The sequence below is a fragment of the Glandiceps talaboti genome, chromosome 13 (assembly GCF_964340395.1).
Source record: "Glandiceps talaboti chromosome 13, keGlaTala1.1, whole genome shotgun sequence".
In the NCBI taxonomy this organism is placed as follows: domain Eukaryota; kingdom Metazoa; phylum Hemichordata; class Enteropneusta; family Spengelidae; genus Glandiceps; species Glandiceps talaboti.
Window position 1 is genome coordinate 6,221,018 of NC_135561.1, and position 16,509 is coordinate 6,237,526.

Sequence of the window (16,509 nt, forward strand, 5' to 3'; positions counted from 1 at the left end):
CCTACTTAAAACAATGCAACTTATATACATAATTAATAACTATAATATAAATAAGCATCTAATCGAATGAATCCTAGTTGGAATTGCCAAATCAATGAATTAAAAGATAACAAATATCAAACTCGGGTATATCATTGGATAATTCAACAATTTCTCTGAGTTAAATGCGTTGTTTGGAAACAACAGTTAAAGGGTAGTGCAAATAGAAAGTAAAAGACATACTACACAGTTATTCTCCGGAGAGATTGGTGAACTCAATTTGAATACACATATGCATATGTACACATGCACATGTATTCGCCATATCTAGTACTAGTTTGGTCAACAATTCGTTTAGACGAAATTGGGTCGTCATCCTTAAACAACATAGATGCTGGCAACCCAATCGATACTGTCATTTTTTTTTATTTCTATCTTCGTTTTCATTTTGTGGTGTTTTCAAAACTCAAAACTTCACAGGCTAGTAAGAGAACGATATCGTGTCAGGAGGTTATTAAGTAACAATAATCTTGGTAATCAAAAAACTTAATTCAGACGAAAAATTTAAAAAATATGTATTCGTCTTAGGTGCAGAAAATATATGTCGTTTTGTATGTATGAACAGAAATGAATAACTTGTAATAATTGTGTGTCTTTGTGCAGCATGTATTATTATGTATGGATGGATGTAGCTGTAAACACACCAACTGCAAATTAGGCTATGGACGCATGTTAAAGTTTTATACTAAAACAATCAACCAATATCACTGACCTGGTGATGGTCCGTTGAATACACAGGGTGAAAGCGAAACGTTTGATTTAAGTTTTGATGAGACTATAAAGTTTTCATTTTATTTTGCTGAAATAATTAGTCTAAAAATCATTTTAACGTGTGACTCCGATTAAGGTAATATAAAGTTAACTACATTAAAGTGAAACGGAAAGGCAACTACCAACCCTTCGATTTATTCACCAATCTTAAATGACTTTCTAAATTGACAATGTGTCCATAGATTGAAAGTTAATACATACAGGAAATTGTGAATGCACGTTTCGAAAATTGACAAAAGTAACTATTTATCTGCTATATTGGGTTGGGTTACTTCTTCCTTGAACCAATAACAAGTATGGCTTATGAACTCCAAACGGTAAATATGGCATTGGCTGTTCAATATTTGTCCCTTCTCTGTCTGTCTGTCTGTCTGTCTGTCTGTCTGTCTGTCTGTCTGTCTGTCTGTCTGTCTGTCTGTCTGTCTGTCTGTCTGTCTGACTGTCTGTCTGTCTGTCCGTCCGTCTGTGTCTGTCTCTCTCTGTCTCTGTCTGTCTGTCTGTCTGTCTGTCTCTGTCTCTGTCTCTGTCTCTGTCTCTCTCTCTCTCTCTCTCTCTCTCTCTCTCTCTCTCTCTCTCTCTCTCTCTCTCTCTTTACTTCAACATTTGTCCCTTTTCTGTTCACTTTAAAAAATTGCTCAAAAATGCATATTGCTTCATGAATTAGCAATGATAGACTATATGCAAAAATCAATAAATATTTAATGAAATTATTCGTGGCATGCTAATGATAGTGTCAATCCTGAAGCCTAAATTACGACTGTGGATAATAACGAGTCCTTTGAGAAGGCTACAACACAGGTCGACACAATGGTCCTCATTAGTCAATGTATCGGGATGACATTTAATTGACATGTAAAATACATCTATGTTATCTTTGTACATGAAACCTTTTTTTTTTTTAATTTCACAATACTATCGACAATGCATTTGCTCTCATTTGGTACATTTTGTTAAATTCCTAGCGACCACGAAGTAAATACAAGTGACAATTTTAAAGCACATTCCCTAATATGGTAACAACTATCATAGTAGGATACTTAGTTTATATGTGTCATGAGTTGTTTGCGTACGATGGTAGCATCGATCCTCACAAGCCAGCTGCAGAGTAACATTTTTCCGCTGATAATAATCGGTAGTCAAAGAGAAAAGTGAATGTACTGATCATTGATGAAGGAATCCCCAGCGAGATACAATATCGATATAATTAGCAAACGTTTCAGGGGAAATTAAGCTTCTTCTTTTTTCAAATTGTGTCACCGTAGTTTTTAGTGACCACGTCTCACACGAGTCTTAAACAACTGCTTTGAAGGTCATCCCTTTCTTCGCTGGGTTTCTGAATATTTATAAATTGGACGTTTTACTAGCCTAATAGTGTCACGGTGAGAACAAATGGATTGCATTTATTGTTTACAGAGAACAATTATGTTGAAAGTACTGCCACGGCAGGATAGACAGTGGACATTGTATATGACAACGTAAACCATGAAAGTATCATGATCCAATGGATGTACGTTGTACAATTATTGCCAATGGTTCTAATATATCTTCTCTACACTGTTTTCATTCTTTAGATTTGAAAAATATTCTTTTGAATCACAACTGCGTAAACTTATTTTGTGTATAGGGCATAGCATGATAACCCGAGTTAGTCTAATCATGGAGGGGGGGGGGGACTTTTACCTTCATCTTGGTCTGATTGCGAAACAATCTGGCGAACGCATACACCGGCCGGCCCAAGCCCTGGGAGATTGCCAGTAACTGGATAAAACTATTTTAAAAGATATGACATTTTCCTTTGGCAGAATGAAAGGTAGTAACAAACTGAAAACACTAAGGCCAAAAAAAGAATTGCTTCTAGTCATAACAGTTTGTCTAAAATGGTGCGACGACGCATTTGTAAAAAAAATCCTTAACAAACCTGTCACTCAGTCACTTACTGTTCTTTTTGTTTAGTACTTTAGAGCAAGTGTGTATGTGGGCCAGATGTCATTTGCTTGTTCATGACTGGCTTTACAGTTGTCTTCACTGAAGCAGGGAGGGTTATTTTTGTGTATCCCCAAGATCTGCTGACTGCATGGACTGGACAAACACACACAGACAAAAGACCGACGCGAAGGTTTTTAAGTGATGCGCGCGCTGACCAGAAAGAATTTTTTTGGCCTAATGTGACAACAATCTCAGAAGGGACTGGTGTCAGTTACTCTAACATATGTACAGGTGCCTGAAAGTTTGTCGTTGTTTCCTATTACGTAATCGACGTACTCGTAAGCTCAAGAAAGTATGGATTTAGGAGGGAGAAATCAAGGTATAGACACAATTCTCGCAAACCAGAGTTGTTATTTCTTCAGTGTCCTGTTCACTAACAAAGGAGACAACCGTAGACAACACTGGTTGTCTTGTCTAAATAGTTTTTTTCAAGGAATATATTAACTATGACGTTTACATTCAGTGTATATGTTGCAGTTCAGTCTTTGTATATGTTGATTAGTTCATTAATTTATATAGTAGAACATAGCCTTATATATGTAGACATTCGCTGTCACCTATATTCAATGGGGTTTCAACATATCTCGTGGTACGACACATTTAGCCGAGGTTGCATAGCACTGATGTGATACCGTGGTAGTCTTACATCGTTTATTTTTGTCTCTTGTACCATCTGTGTGATCATATAAACCCTGAAATAATGTCAAGGAAGGGAGTGTTATACTTCCATGGTCAAGGTGAGTCCTGACTGTGACTCCCATGAGACATTCCACCAATCGCGTAATAAAACATACATGACATCTAATTGCAAGCGTATTTGGCAAACGAGCGAGTGTACCAGCAGTTGTGGTGGCCTCTCTATATTTAAATCGTAAACATTGAGTGTCTAGGGTTCGTGACAGGTATATGGTAATGTCACAAAGTAACAGCTGACAATGAATTCTCATTCAGTCACTGCTTTTAGAAATCGAAAGCTTTAAATAAAGACAAAATCCTTGCATTTGAATGATATAATTCAATCGCTACTTACTTGACACGTACTGTTGTCGACATCATACACAGGTAGTGCAGCAAAACAACGACACACGTCTGAAACTGTGCCATTTATTTTCCCTTGCTTTGCTAAACCAGGCGTACGTAGATGCACTTTGCGTTCTAAAGCGTAGCTGTACTTTGCGTTCTAGCTTTAGACGAAAATAGACGTACCAGCTAAAATGAAATGGTTGACTAGGGTCACACACAGCTCAGATGGCTACTGGTAACATGTGACATTCAATTTTTTCAGAAACAACTGTCATAACAAACCGCCTTTGCCGCTTTCCCTGGCTGTTTTCAAACAACTTTCGCTGCGCACTATTTACGTCATGCCGTGGTGCTGTCGATGTGAGTGGGTTAGTTGTCTTTTCAGCCAATGCAATGTGTCTTTAATATATAGATAGCATACAATAGTATCGTTTGCTTTAAAGAGGTCACAGGTCAAAGAGATGATAATCATAGTGAAATAATGAATTATTGTCATACTTGTTCAGATAGCGTGTCAGGTCACCCTGGTCACACTACAGAGAGATGTAGACTTCATCGTCGGGATAAATATTGGAGAAGATATATGCTCAACAAACATATTAGTAAACCTCTAATTTTGTCTTTAGTCTTGTTTGGAGATTTTAGTAGCGAAAAAGGTTCCATTGTACAACTTGAAATATATTCAATCAACAAATTGCCATTTGAAAAGTTATCAAATAAAATGAAAAATAATTTTGAGTGAGTACATATTGGTTGACAACAGAATTTGTTTTAAAATGTAATTTGGAGGAAGTACTGTCATTTTTATTTTAAAATAATCTGTAAATATGTATTTGTGGTATTGGAAATAAATGCGAGTCATGGGCCATAATTAATACCCTAACGGTGTGCCTAAAATATATAATTATATATGCAAATTTATGCATGACTTAAATCTTATACAACCTGGACAAGTGTACATGTATTTTAGTCAGGATATAGCAGAACAGAATGAACACTGAAACTACATATACAACTTCAGTTTTGGGCTACAATACCCTGCAGTTTAGTATTGTTTATGTATTCCTATATTTCTCTATATTTTCAAAAAATGTCGTTGTTTCTTGTTTTCTATGGTAACGGATGGGTTTCAAGTATGGTATTTTATATGTTAGCATTCGTACTATTACAAAAAAAATGGTAATTTTAGGATTGTCATGGTACTTACACCGAACGTGAATTCATTGTTCCAGACAAAGAGGGCGCTATGCCACCTTATGGTCTTGATGAGCGGTCCACTCATTCTGCATGTTCTGGTATAATTGATCTTGACTGTCATGTCAGCTCTCTCTTGCATATAACTGTAACAACATGAAAGTCACTAGGTTCTTGTCTAATACAGTCACCTGAAAGTGAAGTATTAATGTTATTTATGTATAATCATGCATAGTGCAAGGGTTGATATTCCCACAGTTTATCGACTTTCCCAAGTCTGATTTGGCTCATTTGGTGTACAAGTCTTGCCGATCTTGCAGAAAACTTGTCTCAGTAGTAAGCTTCGCTCTGCATTTACAAAGCTTCAAAATATTTCCCATAAGGCCTAAAAATGGTGTGGTTCCGATTGCGCTCAACTTTAGAATAGGTGGGGTAGGTGGATTAATTTTTTTAATTTTTTTAATTTTTTTCCATATGTGAGTGTGTTGTTTAGGTGGTGATGTTTTCCATATGGTCTGTGTTATTGGTTTCTTCTCATCAGATGTACAGCTGTTACAAGAGTTTTATATTGTCTTTTTAAGTTGATGTCAGACAAACAAACAAACAAACAAACAGACAAACAAACAAACAAACAAACAGACATACAAAACAAACAAACAAACAAACAAACAAACAACAGCAACAACAACAACAACAACAACAACAACAATATATATAAACACTGACAAACATGAACGACAGGTAGTTACAAATCAATATCAACAATGTTTCTATGCAACAAGAATATATGTTTTCGAAATGGTCACAATTGCCATAACCTCACAATAGTGACTATATCACATTTAGGGGAAAAACATATTGTCATTCTTGTTGCATAGCAACATTGTTGATATTGATTTGTAACTACCTGTCGTTCATGTTTGTCAGTATTTGTTTGTTTTCGTGGATCGTTTGTCTGTATTACGGTGTGTTTTCGAATCTTGATTTTAATACATCGCCACAGCAAACAGGCCTAGGGGGTAGATCCGGGGGTAGCTTTATATATAATAGCTCTGGGAAAGATGCGCTCCGAGAAGTGGACACGTCTACATCGACAACGATATGTGTTTGATGAGTTCTCGGAGCACATATTTCGCCGAGGCCGGCTCAGCAAATCACCTTGGTACTCGCAGTCCCGATCCCGGTCCTCTAGCGCTGTCACTACACAGGGGCGTGTAATATTTCATAGATTGTTGTTTTCTTATTGCTCAGAATGTCGTTTTCTTAGGAAAATATCGTACGAATCTTGCTGCTACAAATGTACCAATCTCTATACTACGAAGAAATATTAAGGTCTCTTCCCCTTACATATAATATATAATCAAAAGGTTGTTATATTTTAATAGTCTGTAGACCTGGAAAACAACAATCTAATATTACACGCCCGAGGCTATGTGTCACTAGGGGACAGCTCAAATCTCAAAATGAGATAATAAACTTTCAAGTTTCGTGAAACCGAATCTAGTCTTGTCCTAGTCTGGGACAGGTCCCAGTGCAGTCATGAACCCCCCACCCCCACCCCAGTAATATAGTTACAGTATGCGAGCATGCAACAGCATGCAACACCGACCTCCATGGTGACACCACGTGGCCTCGAACATTGACCCAGGTTGACCTTCATGATCATGTGACACTCTTACTCACATGATTCCTCTTGCACAGTACACGCTACAAACACGTTCCGTTATTGGAGATTTCACCTACAGCCAGACCACATCTACTCAACAAAGTCTAAGAGTATAAACGCAGTGAGTATGTGTTTTAGAGTTTTCTTGAGACCGGTCTTTAAACTGTTTTTTCCCTCGAAATGTGCGTCTAGCGTGTGAGCCTATGCATACATTACGTAGGGGGGTTACTATCATGTGACTCTTTTGTGTGCCATTGATTGCCCGTACAGCATACTAGCCCATATATCTATCCCGTCCACTGTCTGTGAACTAACCCAAAGTTTGTCTGGTGACTGTGGCTTAAGTTTTTTGTCAAGTAATACACAGTTGCCCATTTTTTTCGCTTGCGATGAACGCCATATACACATATTAAACTTTGTCAAAAGTGATTCAAATGAAATTTGAAAGGTATATGTATTGTATGTGTCTGTTCGAAGTCATATGACTATCACGCAGACACAGTGAAACACTCTATTGATTTCAAGGTATGGCTAAAGGAAATCAAAATATACATATCAAATATTGACAATAGTCCATTTGTTATTTAACAACGTATTTACGTGTAAACAGAAAGCAAATGGTAGGGATGATGTGTGTGTTTTCAAATTATTCAATTGTGTGGCTGTTTTGTTTCGTTGTATACAGCAACGTGATCTTCGGTTTTTACAGCTCACTGTCTGTTTGCAAGACTTCCGTTGCAAATAACCGGTTTTATGCAACTGCCTGTGTTGTTCATAAATAATGTATTGTTTTTAGAAGTTTAAGACTCAGAACTGCACTTAGTTATGATGTAATTAAACTTTTTAAATTAACACTGCTTGTGATAATTCATAATACATGATCATGAATATTACACCAATAAAATAGTGAACCCTCTTATTTTCCCAAGTTGAACAATATACATTGTCATTTTGAAAAGTAATAATAGTCATATGATTATCACATGACAAAAACTAGAATACTTTTGTCAGGTCAGAGGTCAGATGTGGCAAGTTGTCAAAAAATTACATTTCAAGGGCACGCCTGAGATATAAAGATTGTTCATACGTTTCAATGAAAACCTACTGATTGCTATTTTTTTTCTGAAACTCTGTCTAGAAAGTAGGCTTACTTAGTGGGTGATTTGGATATTTTTCAAGTGAAAGATTAGAATTTCTAAACCTCTGCACTCGCTGCAATTGGAGCCGTTTGTGAAACTGTTTTGTTAGAAAACAATGACTTGCTCATAATATCATACACCGTGAACATGTATTGAATCACCTGTCGAGTAAATTTGTGTACGTGTACACACAGTATGGTGCAATAAATTCAATCAAATTGATGCGTTTAGGTCTACAAGTTAAAATCAGCTGTTTGATGGAAATGTTCTTACTAGGTCAGAAGAAAAAAAGCTATATTGAAATATTTCTATGCAGGAACAAAAACTGAGAGTTTATCAGGTCATGAAATCGACATAAATTTAACTGCCCCCAATTGTGTTGGACATCGCGTGACCACTTCAGTGGAGTTGCACTGCCATAAACATGCACCTCTGTCAGGACAACACCCACTTTTTTTTCAAAGAGTCAAACTCAAACTAAAAAAAAAGTAGTCCTAACCAACATTTTCCCAGCTTTCAACAATCTATTGTACAAGCAATACTTTCTTCATTTCTTTGAGGTTAAATTAAAATTAGTTTGTAAAGTTTCAAAGGTCATGACATTTGAAATCACAGTTTGGTCTTTCATGGCAATGGAGCAAATTTATGTGATGTACAGTGATGAAGTGACTCTTGAAAACTCAAAGTTTATCAAAATACATCTATTTCCCCTTTAAACAATTACTTTGTGTAAATGATTAGCTTTTGATTTTTAGAGCCTGTAAATGGCTGCAGTCATTATAACATATTAGGATGATGTCTGAAACCAAATCTAAATGTAGTGAATATTATGTTCTATTTTTTAGGTCATGAAATCCTTACTGCTTGTTCTCGTTGTTCTTGGTGTCAGTCAGGCAAAAATTAAACCAAACCATGAGGCCCTGAGTTATGAACTTATTTCATATATAAATAATATTAATACAACATGGAAGGTAAGTAAAGACACGTATCTGAACCAAAGAAATTTATTTACATTTAAATTTGTCTATGTCTTTTTTCAGACCACTTGTAATTGTTTGGTAGTCTCAACTGAGATCCATGAAGCAACTGTATGAGACTGAAAGAACAATGGAGCTGAAAAAAAAGTTTGGTCTTTCATGGCAATGGACTTGTATTGTTCCATGTGTGTCCATTGCTGTTGATTGCCAGTAGGAAGATCCACTCAGTGTAGGATTGAAATATTGGTTATCTGTTGAATTACTAAAACATACTTTTTAACTGGTGTTTATGATCTCGTCAGATTCAAAACTTCTGTTGGAGAAAGACTAATAATCAAAAAATTGATGCATTTTAAAATACTTGAATTTTAACATAAAAGGGAAACAGATCTGTCAGATAAATTTGGGGCACCCACTTGATGGCAAACCAGAAATGGGATTACATGTAGTCCCAGGCTGAAAGTGCGACAGGTCCGAGTTTAGAAGTGGGATTGTTCCCAGACTAGAGCTGGGAGTTGTCCCATATTGGGTTTTGCCAAACTCACAAGATCAAGCTTATGGTCCCAGTTTAAGGTCTGAGCTACCAAAGTGAAGACCTTATATACCTGCAAAATATATTTATTTGACTCCGAAATAAATACTATACAGCAGAGTAACATAAAGTGCATTGACTTGAAATGAATGACTATTTCTGTTGAATTCAAAGTTTATAAAAGAATTTATTGGCGAATTAATTTTTTGAACAATTTCACTCCTTTCATGGTTTCTGGAGAGTCATTTTATGATTTTACATCACCTACAAGTTACTTGAAGTTTCAGAGAAGCATCAAGTTGATCTTGTGCCTTTATAGGGTATCTTTGCTGTGGGTCACATTGCATCATGGGAGTCAGTAGAAATGATTATTCATGGTTGAACAATGAATATTCATGAGAGGTATTTTGTACTGAAGGGAAAAAGCACTCAGGAGTCATGACAGTAGATGACAAGCCATTTCAGAATAGTAAACTTCAGTTAGGAACTCAGTCATGTTATCTGTACTGTATTGTTGGTATTCAAACTGTTATTCAGTATTTTTGTATTAATCTTGCCCATCTCTCTTTTTGTGTTAATAGGCCGGTGTAAACTTTGAGAAAGTGTCAATCAAATATGTGAAAGGTTTGTGTGGAGCACTGAAGGAAGATCCAACCAAAAAACTACCTGTCAAAGTTCACCCAACCAATGTCAATTTACCTGACACATTTGATTCCCGAGAACAATGGCCAAACTGTCCAACCATCCAAGAAGTCAGAGACCAGGCCTCCTGTGGATCATGTTGGGTAAGGGACCATTTACCAAAAACTAAGAATTATGTTTGCTGTTATTACTGATGACCTTTAGGATGTACTGAATGCTTCATAGACACTTTAATGTGTAATGCTTGTTTTCTAATTATTGGGAAAAAAACAAAAGATTGTATAGTTTGGCCACTTGGAGTGCTGGCGTAGTTGTTGTAGCTGTCATGTCCTCTGAAACCAAGTTCTCACAGTGTTTCACAAATAAAGGAGATGTCCTTACCAGGGATAACTGACAAATCAAGAGTTCTAATTGTAACTGATTAGTTTATGCGTAATTGGTTAATTTTATGTTTCATAGACATTTTTATTTGTAAGTTGTAAATTTAATGTAAAGGGTGCACAGGTGCCGGGGTGTACATACACCAAGATACAATGAATACTATTTGTGTCATGAATTTAAACAAATGAAAAGTAATGCCTTTGAAATACAGTTTTACTGATGTTCCTGAATGTTATCTAAATTCCGTCTGATTAGGTACGCTATCTCTGCTTTTTCTGTCAAGGAAATTGTATGATTTAACTCTTATTTTACAATTTATTCATTTGTAAAGGCCTACTGAATGATTTATTTTACACTTAATTTAATATTCTTTGTTACATTTTAATTACCAGGCATTTGGTGCTGTTGAAGCTATGAGTGATCGTGTTTGTATTAACTCCAGTGGTAAAGTCAACCTTCATGTATCAGCTGAAGATCTTCTGTGTTGCTGTGGATTTCAGTGTGGTGATGGGTAAGGAGCAAATGAGGTCAAAGTTCACTTGTGTTGTCGGCCATTTTTGTTTCTCAAAATGTATGTTAACTTTTATAGATGATACATGTAAACACATAATAAATCTCACTGGTTGCCTTCGTATGACTATGTGCTGTAGGCAATTGATGTTAAATTTTCACCATGATCCTGCTTGGTACTAAAAATGAGTTATATAAACATTGTGACGTAAATTTTCCTTCAAGAAAACCAAGTTTAAGTAAAGCTTCTTTTAATCATAACTTTGTAATAACAGATATTGAGAGTTGCGTTACTGATTATGGTTCCTTCTGTTTCATCTTATAAGTTGTAATGGTGGTTTCCCCAGTGCTGCCTGGGAATATTGGGTTAACACTGGTCTGGTAACTGGTGGTCAATACGGAACTAACCAGGGATGTCAGCCATATAGTTTACCCCACTGTGATCATCATGTTACTGGCAAATACCAACCATGTGGTGATATTGTACCCACGCCTAAGTGTTCCAAAACTTGTGAGGAAGGTTATAATGTAACATACACAGCAGACAAGCATTATGGTAGGTCATTACCTTTGACCTTGTGTGTTTGTTTGTTGGTACCTCTTTAAGTGTAGTATCTGCAATGTTTTTCTTTGTACCAAGTTTATTATTATAAAATTATTACACTAGCTGGCAAGATCACTTATATCATTCCAACTTTTCAGCGTACATAATAGCCTGGAATCCAGGCATGTGTGGATTTTGCTCTCTCTTTTCTCCGTCCACACCTGGTGTTTTATTATAAGGCAAAAAAATATATATATCTGGTTCTGGTCACCACGCGCGTGCCCTGAATACCCTCGCGTCGATCCTTTTTTTCCCGATAATTTTTGCTTTCCCGTTCCTTATTTATTCCTGATATCAGGAGAACAAGCAGCTGAAATCTACCCTACATGCCAAGACTGCTTAAATACAAAGCCTAAACTGCTTCGAAGAAAAAGGAAGTTTTTAAAGAGATAAATATGATAGAACAGAGTATGTAAATTGTCAAAAAAATGTGTATTTACTAATTTGCAAATAAAAAAAAATTAGGAAAAAAAAAATTTGCGTCGTCGCACCACTTTAGTAAGTTTACCCTGACCAGAACCAGAATATTTTTGGGGGGCCTAACTGTCATATATTCAAACCTACAATTAGATTATGATTTCCCACAGCATCGTTGAATATGGTTATCATGTTAACATCATACAGCTTATAACTCTCCAAGTTTGCACTAATCATGTGATAACACAGTTGATATCATCTCATGTCAGGAGGAATTAAAAAAAAACAATAAGAATTTGTGCATGTCTTCTGGTGGTACAATGTAGGTTCATTACAGCAATAGGTCATTAGTGAAATGCTAGGCATGGTAGGGGAAAACTTCCGAAAAGTGAGAACAAAATCCCCATACAACTGGAGTCTAGGCTATATACAGAAATGAAACCCTTTGATCTAGTAATAATCCCCTCTATTTATCTATCAACATCTATACTGATTTGAATTTCTTTATGTATATATCTGAACAAAGCTTCATGATTGGCTAGCTGACTATGTGGAGAGAGCTTTTTTTCACAGCTTGCCTACATTTATAAGGATTACCACTGTTTGTAATTTTCCACTTCTTCTGTAAACGTTATCGCATGTGGTAAATTATGAATATTTATTTATGATCATTATTTGCTGTGATATTATCAAAACTGTGCTCAAAAAGTCTGTAGGGATAAAAGTTGTCATGATGTTAAGACAGAAATAAACTAAATCTAGTATTGTGATATGTTAACATTAATCTATCAATCGATGTTGAATGATAAATAAATCTACTGATTGATAATTACAGGTTTGACATCTTATGCTGTCAGTTCAAATGTTGAACAAATCATGACAGAGATCTACAAATCTGGACCTGTTGAAGCAGCTTTTACAGTGTATGCTGACTTCCCCAGCTATAAGAGTGGTAAGTAAAAATAAATTTGACATGATAAAGATGAAACAAGAAGCAAAATGACTCAGTATGTAGTAAAGTAATATCTGGATGTATTCTGATTATTATTTCCAGTGTAAGTGAATGTTTGTCGTTAGACTAAAATAATTGATTTGAAATTTGTCTCCAACGCACAATTGCACATCTCTTTGTGAGCCAGCCAACTAGCCAGTCAGTCAGTCAGTCAGCCAGCCAGCCAGTCAGCTGCCATCAAGCAAGTCAGATTGTCTCAAAACCAGATAGTATATTTGTTTGCCATATACTTCTGTCTGCTGCTGTTGTTGTTGTTGTTGTTGTTGTTGTTGCTGTTGTTGTTGTTGTTGTTGTTGTTGTTGTTGTTGAGAAACGAGTCTGACTGCAACTTTCCTTAGTACTGTGAACTACAAAATAGTAGCATTCCTAACACATCACAATATTGAAATCTGAAATCTGGATTTTATCATTTTGAGACTAACGAGATGACAATATAAGCTTTGGATACAATGTATCGCAGTTTATAGATAGCACAAGATCAGTAGACTCATTCACACTTACATATTCATTCCGTATATCTGCCCCTCCCCCTGCTTACTCACACTTTACATAGGATTCATACCAATTTCAGGTCTCTGCAAATACAAACAGACCAAGAAACCAACATGAACTTATTCTACAAGTGACTTTTGCATCATCTCATATTTAAAGTACCTTTTCACAATGTGAATAGTGCAGTACAATGATTACCCATGGTACAGACCTAAAATGGTACAACACTTTATAATGTCCTCATGTTGTGGGCATATAATCTATTTACCATGTCATATTTACATGCAAACCTATTCTGCCATAGTTACAAGTCCAGAACACCTGAGGAAAGACTCTTGAAAGTGAATGGAGCAAATGTCGCATGTAGCAAATGTCGCATGTCTTCCAATGTGTCCATTTGATTTTTGCAGGTGTTTACCAACATGAGACTGGTGAGGCTCTTGGAGGCCATGCTATCAAGATCCTAGGTTGGGGAAATGAAGATGGCAAAGACTATTGGCTTGTGGCAAACTCCTGGAATGAGGATTGGGGTGATAAGGGTAGGTTGTGTAAATTCAATATCATTTGATTTGGAGAACAGATGCAAATTGAGTCGTTATATAGGCATTTATCAAACACTGCTCTCAGTATTGACCAGAGTCATGCTTTTTCTACTCTTGTTCACTTTCTTCAGTTTTCTTGCTTATATCTGTCATGTATCCTCTTTGCTTTTGTAAATAACTAATTTTGATAAATATAAAACAAAACACATTAACACTGCTTTCACTTCATAGTAAAACCACTAACCTCTTTACATAAATGCTTCACTGATATCCCCGTGCATTGTTTTCCATTGCATCAGCAAAAATACAAAAGTACAAAAATTGTAATCTGGCTTGCGAGAATGTGCCTTCAGTGAAGGTTTAATTGAAATTAGATATCTGAAAATCACATTATTGCAGCTAAAGTGGTGAAAACTGCACATTCATTCATTCATTCATTCATTCATTCATTCAGAATCACCTTTTGTCAGTAAATATAGTTCTTAGATTTTATTATCAACAAATAAAACTATAGATGCACATGCACAAGCCAAGTTGTACATGTTTAAAGAGAATATACAGTATTTATATTCTTGCCATTGTGTATCATGACACCATGCATCTACATCAGTAGATTTGTGGTGCTGAAAGTATGAATCAAAATATTTAAAATTGCCATTAATTTAATCACTTTGTCAAAATCTGACCTTGTGCAGATATATTAAATGTTTTCTTCATTCATCTGGAACTAATTGTGACATGCTGTTTTGTCACAACTCGTCTTTGACGACTCATAGTGACAATACCCCTTGTGTCACTGTTGTTTTCCTTGACTGAGCAAAGACACACATTGGGAATGATAAATTGTTTTAAGCCCATTTCATGGCTCTGTTTGATACAACCACAGAGAAACCAATAGTAAACTGCCCATTTTACACTTTAAAATGTAGACACGTCGGTCCCAATGTTTTGATGTCTGCAAAGTGCCTGTTAGTTTCATTCTATTCATACATTATTCATACAAAAACTGTATTCATTCAGTCTTGCTATATTATAGTGTAGCATGTGCATTTTCTTACTAGTTTCTGCATGGTTGTATCAAACAGAGGCAGTGAACTTGAACATGAAATGGGTAGTATGTCAAAATCAATGTAACTACATAGCTAATGGATGATGAATGTAATTTTAATACTTTTTCATGTCATTACAGGATTCTTTAAGATTCTTCGTGGTGTAGATGAGTGTGGTATTGAGGGTCAAATAGTTGCTGGAAGCCCCAAATTATAAGTATAAACACCAAGCAAGGCTGCCGAGACATTTACATCAAGATTATAACAGGACTGGTGGTAGCTATAATAAACAATATTAATCCGGATTACTTCAACTGATGCGAGATGTTATTGAGTTAATGGCAATGCTGCGCACATCCTTTTATCATTTCACAAGTTAGTCTTGGTTACCAGATTCTCACCCCTGGGGCTTCACTGTGACAAAAGTCAGGGGAAATTTAATCCAAAGTTTTCTGCACCAGATCTATGTCACAGAGCAGTGAATTCTGGGGAATACTTTATATCCGACATGGCCAGTTAATTAACCTGGTTCCTCAGCATTAAGTCTCAAGCAACTGATACATCTTAATTACGAAGAAAGGGCCTCGTAAACCAAAAAATCCTGTGTGACGACTTTGGATTATATTTCCTCAGCCTATAGTCTGAGTGGTCTCATAGTAGAGCCCACAGTTGTGGGAGTCTGGGTAATCATGACTACTCACAATTCCAAACATAATGTTGTTTAAAAAGTCATTGATTTGAATAATACATTAAATTTGCTTTATTATTATTTAATTTCACAAATTCTGAGTGTCTTTCACAGTTTTGTACTATTTGACTATGCAATGTCACCTTGTGTATTTTTTTGTTTTCCAAATTGTAAACAAAGGAAAAACGTTTATATCCTATGCATACAATATTGAAACATGTTGCTGTAACACTGTTTTATTAATTCCAATGTCATGTGAACGGTTTTGTCTGCCGAAACATTACCAGACAAACTGGTGATGTCGTTTTGGAGGTAATATATAAATTCTTGATAACATAGGGAAAGAGTGGCAACTCGGAACCAAACTATAGAGAATTTAACTGCGATTTCAGTCACTTGATTAAATGGTACTATTGTTTATGGTTGATTCCATTATTCTTTAGGTAGATATCATATATAATGTTGTAAAGATATGTTCCTTGATTTGATATAAAAAAGGGTATGTAAAAGAGCAGATATAGAAATAAATGAAATACCCATATTGTTTGATAAGTCAAACTTTTGAATTGATAATTTTCTACATAACACTTATGTTTGTCTTTGAAACCTTGTATTACATTTATTAAAATGAATAATTAATATGCATCATATGCTGACCAATTATTATATCATGAAAAGAATACAGAAAATATTGTTGTGTAATAAACAGCCAAAATAAATGTCACATGAGTTTTCACTTGTTTAGCACATGCATGTTGTGAGAATGACATGAGAATGTAAATATTGGACAGTCAATAGCACAATTATAGTACAACTACATTGTATTCTATAAATGACAGTTTATT

The 16,509-nt window shown here is 35.7% G+C and overlaps 2 protein-coding genes across 3 annotated transcripts in view; one reads left to right on the plus strand and one right to left on the minus strand.

Annotated features, from left to right (window-relative positions):
- LOC144444977 (glycine receptor subunit alpha-2-like) overlaps positions 1–4,178 on the minus strand; it is a 16,868-nt gene extending 12,690 nt beyond the window's left edge. Inside the window, exon 1 of the mRNA XM_078134527.1 lies at positions 3,827–4,178. Within this exon, the coding sequence (XP_077990653.1) occupies positions 3,827–3,900 (74 nt within the window). The 5' untranslated portion in view covers positions 3,901–4,178. The remainder of the gene's footprint in view (positions 1–3,826) is intronic.
- Positions 4,179–6,697: 2,519 nt separating this feature from the next.
- On the plus strand, positions 6,698–16,368 carry LOC144444598 (cathepsin B-like). 2 transcript variants are annotated; one of them, XM_078134084.1, is made up of 8 exons: positions 6,698–6,804; positions 8,664–8,789; positions 9,909–10,112; positions 10,743–10,861; positions 11,187–11,416; positions 12,717–12,833; positions 13,796–13,924; positions 15,117–16,368. In XM_078134084.1, the coding sequence occupies exons 2-8, from the start codon at positions 8,667–8,669 to the stop codon at positions 15,191–15,193; spliced, it is 999 nt and encodes a 332-aa protein (XP_077990210.1). In that variant the 5' UTR covers positions 6,698–6,804; positions 8,664–8,666; the 3' UTR covers positions 15,194–16,368. The 2 variants fall into 2 exon arrangements, with proteins under 2 accessions (XP_077990210.1, XP_077990211.1); XM_078134085.1 differs by having other exon boundaries at positions 6,725–6,800.
- The last annotated feature ends 141 nt before the right edge of the window (positions 16,369–16,509 follow it).

Excerpts from the sequence above, each read along its gene's own strand:
- LOC144444598 (XM_078134084.1), top strand. The coding sequence starts at position 8,667 with ATGAAATCCTTACTGCTTGTTCTCGTTGTTCTTGGTGTCAGTCAGGCA. Across the intron at positions 11,417-12,716 it reads CACAGCAGACAAGCATTATG|GTTTGACATCTTATGCTGTC; the intron begins GTAGGTCATTAC and ends TGATAATTACAG. Across the intron at positions 13,925-15,116 it reads TGAGGATTGGGGTGATAAGG|GATTCTTTAAGATTCTTCGT; the intron begins GTAGGTTGTGTA and ends ATGTCATTACAG.